The sequence below is a fragment of the Hesperophylax consimilis genome, chromosome 10 (genome assembly GCF_061612785.1).
Source record: "Hesperophylax consimilis isolate HC1 chromosome 10, BYU_Hcon_1.0, whole genome shotgun sequence".
NCBI lineage: Eukaryota > Metazoa > Arthropoda > Insecta > Trichoptera > Limnephilidae > Hesperophylax > Hesperophylax consimilis.
Genome location: NC_142845.1, coordinates 6,026,716 through 6,050,265, shown reverse-complemented (window position 1 = coordinate 6,050,265; position 23,550 = coordinate 6,026,716). Strand labels below are relative to the sequence as shown.

General features: G+C 31.7%; 1 protein-coding gene across 2 annotated transcripts in view; it reads left to right on the top strand.

Moving 5' to 3' along the window:
• Liprin-gamma (liprin protein kazrin) overlaps positions 1–23,550 on the top strand; it is a 659,192-nt gene that overhangs the window by 542,260 nt on the left and 93,382 nt on the right. For both annotated transcript variants that reach the window (XM_089636537.1, XM_089636539.1), the window contains exons 8-9: positions 15,028–15,121; positions 21,567–21,772. In XM_089636537.1, coding sequence (XP_089492663.1) covers positions 15,028–15,121; positions 21,567–21,772 — 300 coding nt within the window. The remainder of the gene's footprint in view (positions 1–15,027; positions 15,122–21,566; positions 21,773–23,550) is intronic.

The following is a 23,550-nucleotide window of genomic DNA, read 5'->3' as shown; positions in this document are numbered from 1 at the left end:
ATGTACTTCCCCACCTTCCTCTTTCCCTTCCCCACTTACCTTCAGCCTCACCACATCCCCCAATTGGGGATGCCATAGTCTCACTGGCTCCAGACGGGAGCAGTTGGGACTCTTGTGAGGTATTCACTATAAAAAAATTTAAAAAAAAAACCCCGCCAGATTTCGCATGATTCGGGTTCCTACTACTAACTATCGGAATAATCAATATGACCGTACCTACCGGCCTGAAAAAAGTATTAAAAAAGATTTGTCGTTAAGATGGTGACATTTATTTAGACAAATTTTATAATTCCTTATTTGAAATTTTTTAAAAAATGTTACATAAAATATTTATGGTTTTTTTTTATTTTATTTTTTTTTATTCTAGATAAAAGAAAATTACATTTTTCACTTATTTAACTAGAAATAACATATATATTACAAATAAATATATTACAAACTGATATTATTCACTTTCATTGTTTTGTTGATTGAGCATAAAACTGAACAATTTTTTTTTAAATGTACCTATACTTTTTTCATTTTTAATTTCGTCTGGGAGGCAATTATATATGTTGCTTCCCTCGTAACCAATGGATTGCTTGCCATAATGAGTATGTATGGTGTTTAAATGTATTTTATCGTGTTGCCGTGTAAAGTGTGTGTGTGCTTGGGACGTTTTAATGAGTTCTATATTTGTATGTATGAGTTTATTATTTATTTTGTAAGTAAGAAGACATGTATTATATTCATATAATTTTCTTAATTTGAATAATTTTGTTTCCATATATAATTTTTTTGTTGATGTTCTAGATTTGAAGTGAAATAGTTTTTTGATTACTTTGTTTTGTGTTACCTGTAGTTCGTTTATATATGTTTCACATGTATTTCCCCAGATTTCAACCAAGTAGCTTAAATGTAATTTAATTTAATTTATTTTAATTAAGTAGGTGGGATATTTAAGTACCTACTTACAAATCTTACGATTTCATAGGAATTTTGTTTTCGATTTTTTTATTAATAAATTACTGTTAGTACCTACCTATTGTGAGAGATAGAAAAAAAAATTAAAAAGACAACGCTGCAGAGGATATTACGTAGCACATATTAAGGAGAGAAAACTAGCGCGCTTATTAACTTACTATGGAGGTTTAAAAAGGAAATGCTTGATACAATGCTGGAAATGCTTTATATTAAAAACTAGAAGATCCTACCAGGCTTTGACAGAATTTGAACACTAGAAACACAAGTGAAAAATGGAACAGAAGTATTGCGTTTCGTCTTATTTCTTCGTGGCTAAGTTTAACCATTCGGGCATGTAGTGCTGTATCACCAGTGTTACTAAATATTAAGTCCTCATAAAACTCGTTCTATCTCCTTTACTATTACGGTCAGACATATAAAATGAAATCTTTTAGAAAAAGATAACAACACATACGCTCCCGTATAATTATAAATAATTCTGTAAAACGGAAAACCGTCAAACAGTTCACACTGACAGAGTTTGTAAAAAAAAATGTTTTTAAAAAGATAAAAGGGTGAAAGTTGGGTTAAAATTATTAATATTATGCTGAAAGATTGCTTGAAATTTTGGAAAGCAGGGAACTATGTGGCATCCTGGTTGGGCAGCGTTGTGAAGCGGGTTAGGTTGGATCTGAGGGAAGGGATTTTTTAAAAATACATTATTAATTTTGGAGGCGGGTGTGGGTACAGCTGCACCAGGAACCATTTATTGTATAACCAACATCTCTGTCATAGGTCACCTTAAGTTTTTTGTTACGTTTGGTTACTTAGTAGGGGTGCCCGGGTTCATCGGGTGAGGTCTCTTCATATCTTGGCGGCGGAAACGTCTTACCACCAGCTGCGTGGCGGGCCAGATTGGGAGAGACTGGTTTGGGGAGACCATTTGGCATCTCCAGTTGATTTCTCTCGACCCATCATTTGGGCCGCAACGGGAGCCACACATTGGAAATATAATCTCAAAAACGTACTGCAAGAACAACATAAATCAAAATACAATTACGTTTTCTACAGACGCGACAAGATATGTTCCATTTCAGTAACTTAATGATAAACAAATCTATTCACAAGTAGATTTAACATTTAAAACGGAAAATATGAGATGTTCGTGAATTGCAAAGAAATGTTCACATGACATTATAACGACTCAAGGAGTACCGCTGACAGCTCCTTCGTATCCTCTCCCCAATTCTCATAAGTGGCGCATGTATCAGAAAGAGAAGTTACAACTGCGCTTTCAGCGGCAAGCGCATATCTCTTCGTTCATGCGCGAGTAATTTCGTAAAGGGAAAAATGGAAGGTCTTGGTAAATTTATTGTTACTCTCGGAATATTAAATGTGGAAATGTTAGCGCAAAATGAGGACACATGGGGAATGAAATATTAAATAGTGCGGGAACATCTTCAATGCGCCAATTGTTACATAAACGGAATGTAAAATGAAATAGGCCTTTAATAAAAGCAGTGCGTTGTTTCACATTATTATTAAATAATTATATCTAATTATGATTACTACTAACGAGCAGAAAATATGCGCTCTGAAGAATTAAAAACTCTTAAACGGTGTGCTACAGCATCACGAAAAAAAAAATCTGTCGCCTTTTTTTAAGACAACCAAAACGACTATTTTTACAGATTATACATAGAATTTGTGGAACTCTATTTTAATTTTAAGTTCTTTTTATGAGAATGCCGATGTCAAGAGTCCTAACTACTCTGAACCATTTGAAGCCAGTGAGGAATTGGCATCCGCAATTGGATATATTGTGAAGCTTGAGGTTGCGGGGAGGGGAAGGAGATGGAAAAGAAGAAAGTGAGGGAGTACTTGGCTATTCAGATCTAGTCACCAAACACGGCTTAAGCCATTTAAAGCAACATTTCAAATCTGTTTGATGGTCTTACACCAAGGTGATAATGAGAGTATCATAATGATGTTCACATTTTAGACCTTTTTTATCAAATAATAATCGTTACTATAAAAATATCTTTAAATTTAAATAGAGTTCTACAAATCATACATGAAAACAATACAACATTGTACTTTATTATTCTTGTAAAATTTTGCCATTGAGAATTTTCTCTATACCATTTAATAATCATTTTTTTTACTGATGACAAATTATCGTTATCAAATTTTATTGTTTAGGTACAAATTTTCACTAACTGTAGGTACTGTATTTTTGTGGCAGAGATATTGCTGTTTTCTATGCTTAAATTTGACAAAAAATATCCATTTTTAATAATTTTCCGTTACTATCAACTATCACGATATTCTGAATAAAAGATTCCTGCTACTTTTCTCTGTCAGAAAGTTCTGAATATTCTAAAAATGTTCTTCAGAAGTTTCACAAGACATGGATTTTGAAAAATAATTTTATTTTGTTCGATTTTTAATTTTTACATTTTAAATAGGCACCAACTCCTTTGTAAGAAATGTAATTCGTTTTCCGAATCACTTTACCTTATAATAATTCGTAGAAAATATTGAATGCATGGTACCTAATACTTATTACGTAAAACTTGATACATACAACTTAATACTTAATTTTAAAAATGCATATATTAAAAGACATACCTAATATGCATTATTTAACTTTCTTATTTAAAATACTAAACTCTAAATTAGACTGCTCCGAACTCCTCTAACTTATAAACGTACACATACAGACAAGAACAACACTTAAGCGCAACTACATTACTAATTCTCCGATACAGCGGTTTCGCACTATGGGAAATGATATTGACATGTTTAATTTGGTGATTTTTAAAAATAAATACCTATTCCAACCCTTTTCTTGAATCTTTGTAAACCTATCTGATCCATATTTCTGTGGAATGTATTATTTAAATTTTTATTTCTGGTATTATTATTTAATGTGTGTATTTTATGTCTGTTGTAATTTTTTTTTCTAAATTCGTCATCATGTCAAAATTGTACTACATATACTTATGTAACAGCCATGCGGGCTTAAAATAAATAAAAAAAATAGTTAATAAGTTTTTAATAGTGCAAGATATTCTCAGTATCGGCCTGGTGTAAGACCACCATTCAGAATTGAAACTTTGCTTAAAATGGCTTTTGCCGCGTTTGGTGACCATATCTGAATAGCCAAGTACTCCCCATCTTCCTATTTCCCATCTCCATTCTCTCCATTGCCTTCAGCCTACAACATACCCTAATTGGGAATGCCATAGTCTCACTGTTTTCAGACGGTTGGGAGCAGTTGGGACTCTTGTGCGGTATTCACATTAAAAAAATAATGTTAGTGTAGGAGTTTTTTAAAAAAACATCAGGTTATTCATAACCCGTTAATGTAAAATCCTTAAGCTGAGAAAAATGTGTAGTGATAATTCATATTTAGAATCTCTGAGAAATTATTGGCTATCCTAATTTCGAATATATTATCAATAATAATAATAATAATAATGTAAAATCATTAAGCTGAGAAAAATGTGTAGTGATAATTCATATTTAGAATCTCTGAGAAATTATTGGCTATCCTAATTTCGAATATATTATCAATAATAATAATAATAATAATGTATAATCATTAAGCTGAGTAAAATGTATAATGATAATTCATATTTAGAATCTCTGAGAAATTATTGGCTATCCTAATTTCGAATATATTATCAATAATAATAATAATAATAATAATGATTTAATATATACTCATTTAGATGAAAAAAATATTTTATCTGAACAACAAAAAGGTTGTCGCAGAAAACATATGGGATGTAAAGAACAATTAGTTATTGATTCTGTAATTCTAAAACAGATTCAAACTCGAAAACGTAATTTACATACTTGCTATATAGACTACCAAAAGGCTTTCGATAGTGTCCCGCACTCGTGGCTGATCAAAATATTAAATATATATAAAATTAACCCCATTATTATTAACTTTTTGGAAAATATTATGTCCTTTTGGAATACCAATTTACTTATCAATTTAAAAGGTAAGAAAATAGTAATACCGGGCATTTCAATTAAAAGAGGAATTTTTCAAGGAGACTCATTGAGTCCTCTTTGGTTTTGCTTAGCATTGAATCCTCTATCTAAAATGTTAATTAAAAGCAAGTTTGGAATAAAAGTTAAGGGTAATACAGGGGAGAGTAGTACAATTTCGCATTTATTATTTATGGATGACATAAAATTATTTTCGAATTCTGAACAAAATTTAGAGAAAATGATTGAGGTAGTTAAAAACTTTTCAGATGATATCAAAATGACTTTTGGTTTAGATAAATGTCGAACGATCCATATAGAGAAAGGCAAAATTGTAGATGGGGACGAGAGTATATTTAGAAATTTTCAAATTACTAGTATGAAAAGGGATGAGGTTTATAAATATTTAGGATACCCACAATCAAATAGATTAGACCATACTAGTATTAAAAATGATATTAGGATTAAATTTCAAACTAGGATCAGGAAAATTTTAAAATGCAATCTATCTGCTAAAAATTTAGTAAAAGCAATAAATACTTGGGCAATACCTCTATTAACGTACTCATTTGGCATAATTAAATGGTCTAATACAGATTTAGATAACTTAGAAAGATTAATTAGAACTACGCTAACAAAGTTTAATTGCCATCATCCAAATTCAGCTATAGAACGAGTTAATTTACCTAGAAATTTAGGAGGTAGAGGTATAGTCAAAATAACTTCTTTAAAACATAATCAGGTAGAAATGCTAAGAACTTTTTTCCATAGGAAAGCTCATAGCTCAGAAATGCACAAAATAATTTGCAAGGCAGATAGAAATATTACACCTTTAAATTTATACGATGAGAATGCCAACATTTTTATAAATCCCAACCAGGAATTATTAGATTCCTGGTCAAATAAAATTTTACACGCAAAACACTTCAATTATCTCAACCAAACATATGTTGACAAATTTTCGTCAAACAAATGGTTGAGTATTGGAGAGTTGAGCGCAGAAATAGAAGGATTTATGCTTGCCATTCAGGATAGAGTCATTAATACTAAAAATTATAGAAAGCATATAATCAAAGATACAAATCAAATTGATGATTTGTGTAGAAAATGTTTGGCTTTTCCGGAAACTATAGAACATATTATATCTGGATGTTCTATATTAGCACCGTCCGAGTATACATTTAGGCACAATCAAGTTTTAAAAATAATTCACCAAAATTTGGTAATTAAACATAACTTGATTGACTGCCGTAATATAGTACCATACTATGAATACGAACCAAATTCATTTTTAGAAAACGAATTTTATAAAATATATTATGATAAAACTATACTAACAGACCGAACGATTAGTCATAATAGACCCGATATAGTTTTACATGACAAAATTAAAAAAATAACTTATATCATTGATGTCGCTATTCCAAATTCCTGTAACATTCAAAAATCTGTTAATGAAAAAATTAGAAAATACACAGATTTAGGAAACGAAATAAAAAGAATTTGGCATTCTCAGACTATAAAAATATTACCATTCGTTATTTCGGCTACTGGCATTATACCTAGCTCTCTCATTAAAAATTTAGGCGTATTAGATCTATCAAAAAATTTATATATAAAGATGCAAAAGTCGGTCATTTTGAATACATGTAGGATAACGAAAGATTTTTTAAATATTTATGTTGAGGGATCAGTAGGATTTATAGGCCCTGTTAGAAGTACTACCGAGCCGAACCCTCTGATATGAAAATATCTGGAGTCGGTGAAATTTTTTTTCCCATTTGATCTCTGGTGAGTTGACGTGTTGTTGTTCTTGTGTTGTTTTGTATTTATTTTACTTATATAATGCACTTGCATAGTGTAGATTGACTAGCTGATCATTTGTGGAAAAGTGAGTGGAAGGGTTTAGTTTTTCCTATGGGGAAGATTTAACCCGGACAACAAAATCGGAAGCATAAAAAATAATGTAAAATCATTAAGCTGAGAAAAATGTGTAATGATAATTCATATTTAGAATCTCTGAGAAATTGTTGGCTATCCTAATTTCGAATATATTATCAATAATAATAATAGTATAGTCAAAATCCTTGGAAACTTAATCACTTGACACCTGTATTTAAATCAGGTGATAAAAATTGTGTTTTAAATTATAGACCAATTTGCATACTGTCTACCACCCCGAAAATGTTTGAAAGTATTGTCTTAGATAAAATTGCTGTTAAGTTTAGGCATATTATTACTCCAGAACAGCATGGTTTTGTGACCGGTCGGTCTACCACAACCAATCTTCTATTGTATGAACACTATATCTGTGAAGCTTTCACGTCTCGTGCACAAGTAGATTCAATATATACTGACTTTTCAAAAGCCTTTGATAAGTTAAATATTAATATCCTTCTCGCGAAACTGCAAGCCCTTGGTATACATGGATCATTCCTAAAATGGTTGAATAGTTACCTCTGTAACCGCGAACTGATGGTAAAATTAAATAATAAAGTCTCATATAAATTTAAAGTAACATCTGGAGTTCCTCAAGGCTCTCATCTGGGCCCACTTCTCTTCGTATTGTTTATAAATGATTTATCTTTATGTTTCGAAAATGTCAAATTCATTCTATTTGCAGATGACCTAAAGCTTTTTAAGATTATAAAATGTTTAAATGATGCACTTATCCTTCAGCATAATATAGATAGACTTGCTAGCTGGTGTGAAATAAACAAATTATTCCTAAACGTAAAAAAGTGTTTCCACATGTGTTTTTACCGTTCACGGACTCCAATAACCATATCGTATTCAATTAACAATAATGAAATTGCATTAGTACCATTTATCAAAGACCTTGGTGTTATTTTTGACAGAAAACTTACCTTTGATCGTCACTGTGAAACAATTTCCAATAAGGCCATGCAAATTCTAGGTTTTGTAATGCGTAACACAAGGACTTTTCAAAACATTGAGTCAATTAAATTACTCTACTGCTCTCTTGTGAGATCGCACCTAGAATATGCATCTCCTGTATGGTCTCCGATTTATACCTGTAACTTACACCGCTTGGAGAAAGTACAAAGAAAATTTCTTCGATACGTTCAATTCAAATTGAGACAGCCTGTAATTGATATCTGCTATAATACATTAATGTCTGGTCTAAATCTACCACTTCTTTCTACCCGGCGAACTATTAATGACATTCTTATACTTTTTAAATTACTGAACAATCTCATAGACTGCCCTCAAATGTTAAGTGTTATAAATTTTCGTGTCCCTGTTAAATCAACTCGACTCCACCATCTTTTCCACAGTGACAATCATAGCACTAACTATTTGTATCATTCACCGTTGGCGCGTTTTCACCGCACTGCCAACACGTATACAGACCTTTTTGATATTTTCAAAACCTCACCGTCTTGCATCAAGGCAAAAATACTTGGTTATGAATGTAATTGATATGTTTGTGAAATGTTAAATGTCTGTTTGTACTGCATCATACTGACTGTTGTGTTCTTCTTTATGTGTAACATATATATGGTGTTCTATACATATACATTCCACATATATACATATATGTGAAATGTATATGTATAGCATCAATAAAAACTGCTTGTGGATGTATTATTTTAATGAAAAATGCTATTTCTAATTGTTAAGTCTCTTACAGCCCTGAACTGTGTACTTATAATCCCATGTTTCACATTACTGTAAAAGCCTTTTATGGCGTTTAATAAATAAATAAATAAATAAATAAATAAATAAAATAACTTCTTTGAAACATAATCAGGTAGAAATGCAAAGAACTTTTTTCCATAGGAAAGCTCATAGCTCAGAAATGCACAAAATAATTTGCAAGGCAGATAGAAATATTACACCTTTAAATTTATACGATGAGAATGCCAACATTTTTATAAATCCCAACCAGGAATTATTAGATTCCTGGTCAAATAAAATTTTACACGCAAAACACTTCAATTATCTCAACCAAACATATGTTGACAAATTTTCGTCAAACAAATGGTTGAGTATTGGAGAGTTGAGCGCAGAAATAGAAGGATTTATGCTTGCCATTCAGGATAGAGTCATTAATACTAAAAATTATAGAAAGCATATAATCAAAGATACAAATCAAATTGATGATTTGTGTAGAAAATGTTTGGCTTTTCCGGAAACTATAGAACATATTATATCTGGATGTTCTATATTAGCACCGTCCGAGTATACATTTAGGCACAATCAAGTTTTAAAAATAATTCACCAAAATTTGGTAATTAAACATAACTTGATTGACTGCCGTAATATAGTACCATACTATGAATACGAACCAAATTCATTTTTAGAAAACGAATTTTATAAAATATATTATGATAAAACTATACTAACAGACCGAACGATTAGTCATAATAGACCCGATATAGTTTTACATGACAAAATTAAAAAAATAACTTATATCATTGATGTCGCTATTCCAAATTCCTGTAACATTCAAAAATCTGTTAATGAAAAAATTAGAAAATACACAGATTTAGGAAACGAAATAAAAAGAATTTGGCATTCTCAGACTATAAAAATATTACCATTCGTTATTTCGGCTACTGGCATTATACCTAGCTCTCTCATTAAAAATTTAGGCGTATAGTATAGTCAAAATCCTTGGAAACTTAATCACTTGACACCTGTATTTAAATCAGGTGATAAAAATTGTGTTTTAAATTATAGACCAATTTGCATACTGTCTACCACCCCGAAAATGTTTGAAAGTATTGTCTTAGATAAAATTGCTGTTAAGTTTAGGCATATTATTACTCCAGAACAGCATGGTTTTGTGACCGGTCGGTCTACCACAACCAATCTTCTATTGTATGAACACTATATCTGTGAAGCTTTCACGTCTCGTGCACAAGTAGATTCAATATATACTGACTTTTCAAAAGCCTTTGATAAGTTAAATATTAATATCCTTCTCGCGAAACTGCAAGCCCTTGGTATACATGGATCATTCCTAAAATGGTTGAATAGTTACCTCTGTAACCGCGAACTGATGGTAAAATTAAATAATAAAGTCTCATATAAATTTAAAGTAACATCTGGAGTTCCTCAAGGCTCTCATCTGGGCCCACTTCTCTTCGTATTGTTTATAAATGATTTATCTTTATGTTTCGAAAATGTCAAATTCATTCTATTTGCAGATGACCTAAAGCTTTTTAAGATTATAAAATGTTTAAATGATGCACTTATCCTTCAGCATAATATAGATAGACTTGCTAGCTGGTGTGAAATAAACAAATTATTCCTAAACGTAAAAAAGTGTTTCCACATGTGTTTTTACCGTTCACGGACTCCAATAACCATATCGTATTCAATTAACAATAATGAAATTGCATTAGTACCATTTATCAAAGACCTTGGTGTTATTTTTGACAGAAAACTTACCTTTGATCGTCACTGTGAAACAATTTCCAATAAGGCCATGCAAATTCTAGGTTTTGTAATGCGTAACACAAGGACTTTTCAAAACATTGAGTCAATTAAATTACTCTACTGCTCTCTTGTGAGATCGCACCTAGAATATGCATCTCCTGTATGGTCTCCGATTTATACCTGTAACTTACACCGCTTGGAGAAAGTACAAAGAAAATTTCTTCGATACGTTCAATTCAAATTGAGACAGCCTGTAATTGATATCTGCTATAATACATTAATGTCTGGTCTAAATCTACCACTTCTTTCTACCCGGCGAACTATTAATGACATTCTTATACTTTTTAAATTACTGAACAATCTCATAGACTGCCCTCAAATGTTAAGTGTTATAAATTTTCGTGTCCCTGTTAAATCAACTCGACTCCACCATCTTTTCCACAGTGACAATCATAGCACTAACTATTTGTATCATTCACCGTTGGCGCGTTTTCACCGCACTGCCAACACGTATACAGACCTTTTTGATATTTTCAAAACCTCACCGTCTTGCATCAAGGCAAAAATACTTGGTTATGAATGTAATTGATATGTTTGTGAAATGTTAAATGTCTGTTTGTACTGCATCATACTGACTGTTGTGTTCTTCTTTATGTGTAACATATATATGGTGTTCTATACATATACATTCCACATATATACATATATGTGAAATGTATATGTATAGCATCAATAAAAACTGCTTGTGGATGTATTATTTTAATGAAAAATGCTATTTCTAATTGTTAAGTCTCTTACAGCCCTGAACTGTGTACTTATAATCCCATGTTTCACATTACTGTAAAAGCCTTTTATGGCGTTTAATAAATAAATAAATAAATAAATAAATAAATAAAATAACTTCTTTGAAACATAATCAGGTAGAAATGCAAAGAACTTTTTTCCATAGGAAAGCTCATAGCTCAGAAATGCACAAAATAATTTGCAAGGCAGATATAAATATTACACCTTTAAATTTATATGATGAGAATGCCAACATTTTTATAAAACCCAACCAGGAATTATTAGATTCCTGGTCAAATAAAATTTTACACGCAAAACACTTCAATTATCTCAACCAAACGTATGTTGACAAAATTTCGTCAAACAAATGGTTGAGTATTGGAGAGTTGAGCGCAGAAATAGAAGGATTTATGCTTGCCATTCAGGATAGAGTCATTCATACTAAAAATTATAGAAAGCATATAATCAAAGATACAAATCAAATTGATGATTTGTGTAGAAAATGTTTGGCTTTTCCGGAAACTATAGAACATATTACATCGGGATGTTCTATATTAGCACCGTCCGAATTATTTAGGCACAATCAAGTTTTAAAAATAATTCACCAAAATTTGGTAACTAAACATAACTTGATTGACTGCCGTAATGTAGTACCATATTATGAATACGAACCAAATTCATTTTTAGAAAACGAATTTTATAAAATATATTATGATAAAACTATACTAACAGACCGAGCGATTAGTCATAATAGACCCGATATAGTTTTACATGACAAAATTAAAAAAAAAAACTTATATCATTGATGTCGCTATACCAAATTCCTGTAATATTTAAAAATCTGTTAGCGAAAAAATAAGAAAATACACAGATTTAGGAAATGAAATAAAAAGAATTTGGCATTCTCAGACTATAAAAATATTACCATTCGTTATTTCGGCTACTGGCATTATACCTAGCTCTCTAATTAAAAATTTAGGCGTATTAGATCTATCAAAAAATTTATATATAAAGATGCAAAAGTCGGTCATTTTGAATACATGTAGGATAACAATTTTTTTTAAATATTTATGTTGAGGGATCAGTAGGATTTATAGGCCCTGTTAGAAGTTCTACCGAGCCGAACCCTCTGATATGAAAATATCTGGAGACGGTGAATTTTTTTCCCATTTGATATCTGGTGAGTTGACGTGTTGTTGTTCTTGTATTGTTTTGTATTTATTTTACTTATATAATGCACTTACATAGTGTTGATTGACTAGCTGATCATTTGTGGAAAAGTGAGTGGAAGGGTTTAGTTTTTCCTATGGGGAAGATTTAACCCGGACAACAAAATCGGAAGCATAAAAGAAAATGTAAAATCATTAAGCTGAGAAAAATGTGTAATGATAATTAATATTTAGAATCTCTGAGAAATTATTGGCTATCCTAATTTCTAATATATTATCATGATGTCGGAAATCGGAATACATGTTGAAATTGTGATAACATATTCGAATATATGATTTTTTTTCATCCGTGACCAAAAAATTTTAACGTGATTTTTCACAAGTAAAACCAAGTGAACGTATTATGTTTACGTGGTTCTGACGTATTACGGTCCTCACGTTTTTACCGGATAAAAAATGAATGGAATTGTTTGGGTCGAGGGGATTTCTACAATAAATAAAAAAAATGGTCGTACAGACGTGGGTTGAAGTACATTACGCTGAGTTAACTTTGTGAGGTTGAATTGATTCGATTACTAAATAAGTCTTGAAACCATAGCAACGATCATTATTTGTTACGCTATAAATATTAGATTTTTTATATTAATATTAATGTTCTGTTTACCTAGACCTAGAACCTAGACAATAAGATCAATGGTAAGATTAAGTTAAATCTTTTAACACGTGTAATGTATTTAATCTACAAGATGCATGTTTTTACTTGTTTTTGATTTTTAGGAGCATGAAATCCAAATTTACTGCGGTATATTATGGGGCTGAAGAAAGGAAGGATATGGTAAAGGGGAAAGTTGAGAAGTAACTGGCTGTTCGAATCTAGTCACTAAACACGGCTAATGCCATTTCAAAACGTATAAATTTTCAACGTCAGTCTTTCACCAGGGTAATGCCGAGATTATATATACTTAAGTTATAGTTAAGTAAAGTTCGGGTGAAGGTTTGGGTACAAATAAAACCTGGAAAACTTTTAAAGTATATGTTGTAATGTAATACTGCGTAATGGGCGGTACACAGGTGTTTTTTTTTCAAAACGATCCGTATATGCAAACTATGTCAGGACCCAAATGAAAAATCGTTGCTCCACACGAACATTATTTTCGTACTTATGATTTGATACAGATAATTTAGACAATTAGGGAAGAAATCAAATCGTGAATATATAATAGAAATGGTATTTTAAGACGATACTAAATCGTCAAAAAAATGACAACAACTTGAATATAATCGTTACATTAAGCTATATCGCTATACCGAACAGAAATACACGTTCCCAATAAACATATATTATACTCTTTTTTTTCAATTTTTTAAATATGAAACGAAATAAACAAGCAACATTTCCACATAATATATTTAGGTCAAGCAATGATCAATGACAGACATTAGATGATGTCAAATAATTTCCGCCATCTTAAACTGTACGAATATCTTTACCAAAATAAAACACGTCCTTTTTTTCATCCCGAATTCATATACGACGCATTTGGACACTGGATGAAAAAAGCATCGTGTAAAACATCCATCAGAATCCCAACTTTCCGGAGCCATTGGAACTGTGATATCATACGTTAATTTCGACACTGTCTTAGATGGTCCCTCGAAAATAGAAGTCTGTGCACTCCATAATGCAGAGCTTAAAAGGCAACGGCAGCCTTTAAATGAGTATATTTATGGATAGTTACCAAGGGATACGCTTTGGCCCCGCACTTTCCATTTCCCAGTGTTTCCTAAGATTTCCAGACCTCCTAACACCATTTTACAGACCATTTTACAGACCTCCTAACAGACATTTCCCAGACCTCCTAACACCACCAATACCACATGTATAAAGGCCAACATTATAACATCGCCTCTGGTCGTGAAAACAAAAGCATTTTATTAAAATTTCACAAAATTAAAATAATATTATTTTTTTAATTTTAAAACCTACATATCGATGTCGACCATATTATAACACAGCACATCTCAAAAAATACGAAATTATTTTTTTCGACTTTCTTTTTTATTTTTCACTTCTTAATTTTTAATTCTGTGATACGCGTTGTTGCCTAACTTTGTACAATAAGATCGGTTATTGGTATAACATTTATTTTCAGTCAGTCAGTTAAAATCATGGCACATTCGTAGTTTTAAAAGAAAGTCGAAAAAGGGTAATTTAGAGCGATGATATTCGTATTTTTATTCACCCAGCCCTCTCAATTCTATTAAAAACTTTACAGTAAATTTTCCATCATGTTATTTCTATATTTTTAGAATTTTTCATGAGTGTTAGGTAACTTTACTTCTATTTTATTATTATTCTGTATTTTAATACAATTTTTTATATTAATTTAGCACATTAAACAGGCATAGTGCCCAAAACTTGCATACATAGGAATGTTTAGAGTAATAATAAATAATTATATTAATTTAAACAATATTAAAAATTGACTTGGTACAAGTTATATAAAATTTTATGACAAATAAGTTTGGGCAACCATTTTTAAAAAACATGCTTAAAAAGATCGGCGGCCATCATAGTTTTCAGCGCCTGGGCCTTCTATGCAGGCGGTTTTGATTCCACCGTTGGTTGGCTATAGTGCTACGAAGCCTCAAGTCAGTATTAATTATTGTGTTTTAAAATATGTAATAATGATTAATATTTTTAATTATTTTGTTTCAGACCCGTCGGCCACCCCCAAGGACTGCAGCCCCACCCTGTCGCCACACAACACCAACCCCTTCTCGCGATCCATAGACAACAGCGTGCTATCTAGGTACCGTACACCTTTTACCCATTATTATGGGTATCTACTTCTATTTACTCTATAGGCAACAGAATTGAATGTATATTATCACTAAGGACTGATTGTTTAACAGATTTTGAACAATTTATCAAATTTCAAAGTTAATATTCAAATACTGTGAAAGTTCTGATACTATCGATACTACTGTGAAACAACCGGCCCATGATAACTGTTATATTTGCCTTTACTCAAGCAGACTTCGGGTGTTGGGAACACTTATAATTAGTAAAAGATTCTTAATATAAAAACTGGTTATTTACGTTACAATAACCTGTCTGGCTAGCTACCACTATTCGTTACCCAAGGGTAGGTAAATCTCTATAGCGCCCAGATGCTTGCTCTATCCGATAATATGTCTCACTAGTACCTGCTATACACTAGCGTCATCTGGCGGTCCCTGGCGTAGGCTTTATGTCTACCGCCATCTACCGATTAACTAGTCAACCTAATTACCATACATCACAATAACATAAAAACGGAACTTGGATAGAACTTTCACGGAACTTGAATTTTAATTTTTGAATTGGACCAACTGTTCAAATTCTGTGTAATAACCCGCCCGTGATGAACTAATAACAGAACCTGAATACAACTTGTATTTTAACTTTGAAATTTGATGAACTGTTCAAATTCTGTAAAACATCTGTTCTATGTAGCTTGGTTTTGTTCACTTTTTTTAGGTAGAAATATCAGATCTCTTCATTTGACAATGTGTATTTATGTAACTTAGGCAAAGGTATAGTAACAAAGTGCCGGGCGTAAGAGGATATATTTTTGGTAAACTCCACAAAACTTTTTAATTTGTCCAACATTTCTAATAATACCTAAAATATGAACTACTCTCTCTGAGCAATAAATGTTTAGCAGTAAAGTTTATGAGCAGTAAATTTTAATAATAATAACCAAATTTAAATACTACGTTCACGATTTGACGTTTGTTAATATTTTATTTATTTTTTATACGCCCATAAGAACTTTTACAAACATTAATTTGATAATATGAACATAATATAATAATCCAGTGAAACAGTAATTAATATAAACATTTGCATTTAAAATTATACATAACCCACAGAAGAATGGTATTATGCTAAACTTAATTGTTATGATTACTGAGATATGTTATTATAGCCTTCTTGTAACTGTATTCCGTGCAGTTGAACACATCTACAATATTAGCGCAGACTTGTGAAAAATCACTTATGGTCCAAATTCTCGACAAATCAGTTTTAATTTTTAAAATGGCATTTTAAATCATTTTCTGTTAAATAAATTACATTCTTCAAGCAAAAACTTCAGATTTTCAAAATTATACTCAAATTAACATTTTTAGAGTTAATTGAACCGGAGTTACAGACAGAGTCACAATTATTTAAACTGATTCTTCGGTTAAAAACTAAGGAACACTTCCGGTTTTGTTTTTAAATTACAACGGAATAATTTATTTTTTCTAAAACTCTCCTTGTATTGTATCACGAATCTATAAAGAAAAAAAAATAAGTGATTGATCCAGTTGACGTGTGCTAATTTATTTTGAAAATTTTTTATCCTGCTGTATTTTTAATAAACATTATTTCATAAAGCTAAATAAGGTTGGGTTATTACCAACCCCTTCAACTGCTCAGAACTAACTACTGAATACTGTATCTTACTCCCAGATATAAATTAATCTGCTCTCTCTGAGAAAATTTTTAACTCATTTCAGATATTTTCTTAATAGACAGCAGCGTCTGTTTTTAACATTTTTTTGTTGTGAAGTTGAAACTAACGCCTTGACCTTTAAACAAGCCAAAGCAGGCCACCAAATCGAATTACAAAATTCCTAAAAGGGTATCTCAAAATAATTTTCCACCGCATTTGTAGAAAACATAACATCCCATATAGTTTCGAGCTTTCCAACTTCTGAAAGTACGGGGAGTATTTCCGAAATACAAACGGTAAATAATAAGAAATAGACGTAAGTATTCCACCTGGAGAATTCTTCGTACAATAAGGCCTTATTTTCTCTGAACTTTGTGTGGGTGTATTGTGTCAACTTGCTAACTCCCTCGAGCTTAGAATACTTGAATTACATTGAATTGTAAGTCGTAAAGAATGTCGTTGTAGAATACTTAAAGGCGCAGTGGGCGAGGTAATTTTCCAACTAAAAGAATTCGTGAATTTCAAGAACACGTCTAAATGATTCGGCCGTCTGAAATGTGTACGTTTAAGCTACGCTTATATATATATATATATATACATATTTGGAGGGTTAGGATCAACATAGGTTAGAGATAAACGCAAATAAATATTGGAATGCGCATGTGCCCAACTGTATTCCCAACAGATATGCCCGACTGTATGTCTTAAATACCGGTGTGAAGGAGATAGAGCGTCGTGTCACTAATAAATATGATTATGGTATTATTGAAAACAAGCTTAACTCAAAACACCAGTTTTTGCAGTTAGGCCCCTGTGACCCTAAGTTCCCGTATGTATAATCCGGTTCCATGATAACTCAACACAGTGACAATTCAACACACTCTTAAAAAGTGATATAAAGTCATTAGAAACGAAGAAAATTTTTTTTTTAACCTAACCTAACCTACTTAACCCAGTTAATAAAGTTTTTGTTTCATCACTTTCCATGACTTTATATATTTTTTTAAAGATGTGATGAATTATCATTTTGATGATTTATCCGGTCACCATAAAAATCACGTGTCACTGTGTTCGTACATGCTAATCTCCGAAACCGCCCAACCAATTTCAATATATAACTTTTTATAGATGTGATGAATTATCATTGTGATTATTTATCCGTTCACCGTATAATCCATATAGAGTGGACTAGTGCCTAACAAAAAAAAATTGTGTTTTTAATAATCAAGTGTATTTTGCGATGTTCTCCATCTTTCACAAAAAGTCGATATAATGTGTAATTTGAATATTTTATATTTAAATCATCATATCGAAAAAAGTGGATTCATGCTTAACCGACGATATATGGATTATAAGTAATAGTGTTCAAAGTTACAAAAGGCTTACAATTAATTAAACATTATAATTTCGCTTTTTTGTGACACTACATATCTACATATACCGAATTTATGCCGCCGTTATTATATTATTGGTGGTGAAATTGTTGGCCTTCTCAGTGGGATTCGATTCTTGACAATTTTTTAAAAATATTTTTTGTGCACTGGTAATAAATAAGTACTGATTTATATTTATTATCTCTTTTTTCTTTGATTGATTTTTCAGGCTTTCTAGCTCAAAATTGATATTTTTGAGAAGTGTACATTATTATTTGAACATCTCTCACGACCTTCACAGAGCGGTAATCTCAGTTCTTAAACGAGATAATTTCAAAAACATAATTTAAATAAAATTGAATACTGTAGTACCTACCTATACATATTTGCACACTAACTTACTTCATTCCACGATGGAATATACTCTCACTATCCCCCTTGTTTGAGATCAGAGTTTAGAATCAAATTGTTGATTGAAATTATTTAATCCATATTTGGAGACTATGCAATAAATTCATCACTTCCTCCATCTTCTAAATTCTCTAAAAAATTCCTCCAAAATGAGGAAACCTTAGTGTCACTGGCTCCTGCCAGAAAATAAAAGTTCGAATGTCCCATTTTCATTAAAAATTAAATCCAGCGAACGCATAAACCAAACATTTCACTTTGCACGTCATCAAATCACGAAAAACCCCCGGAACGAAGTTTCAGCCGGTACCCACTTCAATTTTCAGAAACTCAACAGTTCAAAAATAAATTGAATGTTCAAATAATAATTGAACGGGAACTCGATTCGGGAAAAAATAGATTCCGTGCGTGAAGGAAGGCGTCAAACAGATTACGCGTTCAAACTTTAATTCCGTCCCCTCTGAAAAGCGAAAAAAGCGAAAAAGCTTCGCGCTAGAGCTTTATTGACTGAAAAAAATCCCATGAAAGGTTCCACATTTTAATCAGGAAAGTGTTGCCCGTACATGGCCGTCAAAAAGACCCGGAAATACCCGCGTTGGATTACCCGGGGGAGAATTAGCGGGTAATGCGGGAGTCAAAGCAAAAATGCTACAAAGGGACTTCCGGCTCGGAGAGATAATTGTGGAAATGCGGTAACTGGCTAATTTCATTTCAGAGACAATGGATCTACTGCGCGGTTATATTATTGAAAGCCGCTTATTCCATTGATCTTGCAATCAATGGTTATTTAATCATGTAATTCAATAGGTTATTTTATTAATCGAAAATGGAAGTAGTACTAAACTATTTGTGGTACTAATTAACTAGTAGAAAAAATAATATTATTAATTATAAAATCCTTAATAATAGAACTCGTTGGTCGAAAGCATTTAAAACTCTCCAATAATTTAATATTATAGTTTTTTGGTAATTGGAAGTAATCCTTTTTAAAGGCAGTTATAAACTTGTGGGTAAAGTATTAATAGATAATAAATTAATAGCTTAAGTGTTTACAAATAGTTCTAGCTAAGAAAGTGCTCGATAAACTCGGTGCTGAATTAGCCATCAAACGAAAGAGAAACGTTCTTGGGTCATCAACAGAACAAGTTTTCAACATGGTATGGTTGTGCTGAATTTGACTTATTGGTACAGGTTTTGCGGTCTATAGCATCTCTCTATATTTTAACGCGCGTTACAGTTTACTTTAAGCCATTAAGCACACACGTTTGCAGTTGCGACAAAATACGAATTTAATGAATAAACCAAGAGAACTGCAATTAGAAAAAAAAGCAATAGAAAACATTATCCGTCTAACTTATTAGAGTCTTACACTCCCGTTCAACGTTGAACGTTGATATGGTAAAGTTCGGTGTTTGTGTGGTAAAGCCGGCTTTGAGCCTGTTTAAGACCGTTCTAATCAAACAAACGCCATGGTAATCAGTCAAATTTTTCACTGTTCAGACTTCACGCGCTGCGTAATATTTACATCACGTTTATAAGTAACGGGGTTTATATTTACACTGATTGGGAGCACGTACAAAAAAACATTATTTTTTATGGTTCACATTTTTTATAAATTTATATTCTAAGAGCTCCAATATTTAAAGAGCTTCAGTGTTAATCGTGAAGGACTTATTTTATATTTAAAATATATTTTAATGTAAAAAAATAGCTTTAATTTAATTTTAAAACGCTGCCATGCTAACTCTAAAGTGGTTACAAAATATAAAAATACACAAACCAACAGTTTCATGACAAATTTCCAGTGATTTTTATTAGAATTCCAAAAAATGTGATGTAAAACCACGCCACATAATGAAAACCTCTCATATTTCAACGATTAACTTCCATGATAAAAACTGCTTTAAAATATTAAATTAATAAATACAGTCTTATCATACACATTTAAGGTCTCACTAATGAATGTGTTTTAAATTTTACACAATTGATAAACAATCATTTACGATACATTAAAATTTATAACCCGTTTATTTTAGGAATAAACCTTGTTTTTTTGAGTACAAAATAATAATAAGCATTCAAAATAATATTTTTGACGTTGATGTGCGAACTTTGTTCATATCTCTGTTTGGTTACATTTTAACATGACGTAAAATGTAATTTATCTTCCGCTGCAATATCATCCAACATGCACAATGCTATCGGATGCTAAAAATGCAATGGGAATGACAGTGGCATTTTTAAATAAAATATTCGTTATGATTTATGAATGCTTTTATTTTTTTATAACGTCAAAAATATAAGAAGTCCTATTTCAATGCCATGTACTTATAACTAAGCCCTATTTCAATGCTTTGTACATATTACTCAGCCCTATTTCAATGCCAAGTATGCTACGTACGTATTACTAAGCTCTATTTCAATGCTATCTACATATGTACTATGGCGTCACCAAGGAAGCGTACTGGGACCGAATGATATCACTTACCTTAACATTAAAGCAAACAATCAGTTTTGCTGATGATACCGTTACATTATTTCAGGAAGATAACTGGTTGAAAACATTTAATGTGGCTGAACGGGGCTTAGTACACTTCAAAATTGGCTGAAAATTTTCTCACTTACCGTTAATATAAGCAAAACTAAATATATAACATTTTCAACGAACTCAAGGGGTCAACCAGTAAAATCAATCGAACTAAAATTACACGAATGCCATAGACATAATTTTTAATGCCAATGCCGAATTATAGAAAAATCACAGTATCTAAGGGTAGTAATTGTTGAAAATCTTAGATGGGACCTACATATCAAAGGTATCACGGAAAAACTTACAAAACTTATATATTTCTTTAAAAATCTAAGAAATGTCATTTCATGTTATTTTAAGTCTATGGTTAATCATATCATCCCATTTTACTCCCTAGTTAACCAGTTTATTCCCTATTTTAGCATGTTTATTTCCTGTTATTACCACGTTTTCCCTGTCTCAGGTCTGTCGAGCAGCTGAGCGGTCTCGGGGAGCGCGAGCCCCCGCCCCGCACACGGGGGCGCAGCGGCTGCAACGCTATGCAGAGTGGCGGTGGCGCTGGTGCGGGCACGGGAGCACGAGCCACAAGGGGGCCCTCCGCGTGGGGATCCATCTCAAGGGTGTTCGCAAGATCGAGGCATAGGGCTAAGACGCAGACACATGAATGCGGTGAGTTCTAAGATTTATAAAATTATTGTTACATTTGCACTCAATCCCTTTTAATGTCCAGTTCAATTCCTTTTATAATATTTTTATTTATTTATTTATACGCCCATTGGCTTTTACATACATAGTTCATAAAAAAAATATATTCTGAAGATTTTAAGTTCACAATAGTAACAGTAAAAATACATATAACCATATCCATTTGACATATTATAACAGCAAGTAAATAGTAAATGCATACAATAATTATTTGTAGGTATAAACCTGTTGTACAAAAATAAGAATATGCCTCCTCCTAAGGTATACAAACGTAAATTAGTTAAAAAGAAATGTATAGTCTATATGTACATTTTAGGTATTGGCAGCAGTAAAACGATATCATACGACACATAGTGTATGAGGCTCTTGAATTAGAAAGTTAACGAAATAATTATTGGCGGTATTGTTAACAAAATATAGAGCGTTTGACTGGTTATCGTGGCCTGTTTAATCGAGGGCGTTCTGTCTGCCATTTTACATAGTTTATATAAAAAATATTTTGAAGATTATAAGTATAGAATAGTGATAGCAATAATATAACCTTCACCATTTGACATATAAAAGCAAGGAAAAAATAAATGTGAACATGATAGTTTGTAGGTATAAGCCTGTTGAAAGAAAATAAGAATATGCCTACTTTTACGGTATAAAGACGAAAATTGTTTATAAAAATGTTAATTTTATATGTACATACTAGGTGGTAGTTGTATTAACATAATATCTATGCGACACATAAAAGCTAATGTATGTACTTATTTATTCATTCAATTATCTATTCATGAACTAGCGGGCTCCATAAGCCAGCCAGTTCGTAAATTGATAAATAAATAAAAATAAAATAATATTTTTTAATTTTTTATTTAAACATAAATTTTATATTAAAACACAAGGACGCTTCGGTCACAAGCTATTAATTGCAAAGTTAGACAATTTGAAGAGAAATAATCGTGACAGAAAACAAATAACACTGATAATCATAAATAAAGTACTCACTAAATCGAAATTTTCGGGCTTTTTATATGAAACAAATTGTTCCTAAAAAAACATAGATATGCTAATATATAGACAGTAAAATTCTCATTCGGAACCTACTTATTATAGTTTACACTAATAAAAACTCCAAAAATTTAGTTATTTCCATAGATTTTCAGAGTTTATCATTGGTTAATATGGTTAGGCAATCATTTGACGCCACAATATTTCGGTTATAATTTTCGATCGGAGTTATAATACCCCCCTGCTGATTATCATTGTAATATATGAATGTACCGGAATCCACTTAATTGACAAATAAATAAATCGATTGCTATTGAAAAATTAAAGTGACATCTGTTGACAAAATTATATTTACCTGTAAAATTAAACAATTATAAAAATAAATATTGTATGTTTCTGTGAATTTCTAGGTATCTACCGGTTTTAATTGGTATTTCCAGATATTTCTAAGTATTTGGGCATTACCTAAATGTGCATGAGAAAAAGTATCACAAATTTGCATTCATAATTTACGTTGACCGGGCATAAGATTCTTAGAATAATATACTATACAAGTTCGTTCATACAGGCAAACGCTTCGGGCTCGTGATGTAGCTCGGAGTCCAGAAACTAGAGAAGTTTTATACCTGAAATGATTTCTTTCTGCGGTTCCAGTTACAGGAGACCGTTGCGGGAACGGTTCTTTAACCAGTTACTTTTGAAGCCGGTTCCTTACAAAAAAAACACGGGGGTAGACTAGATAATTT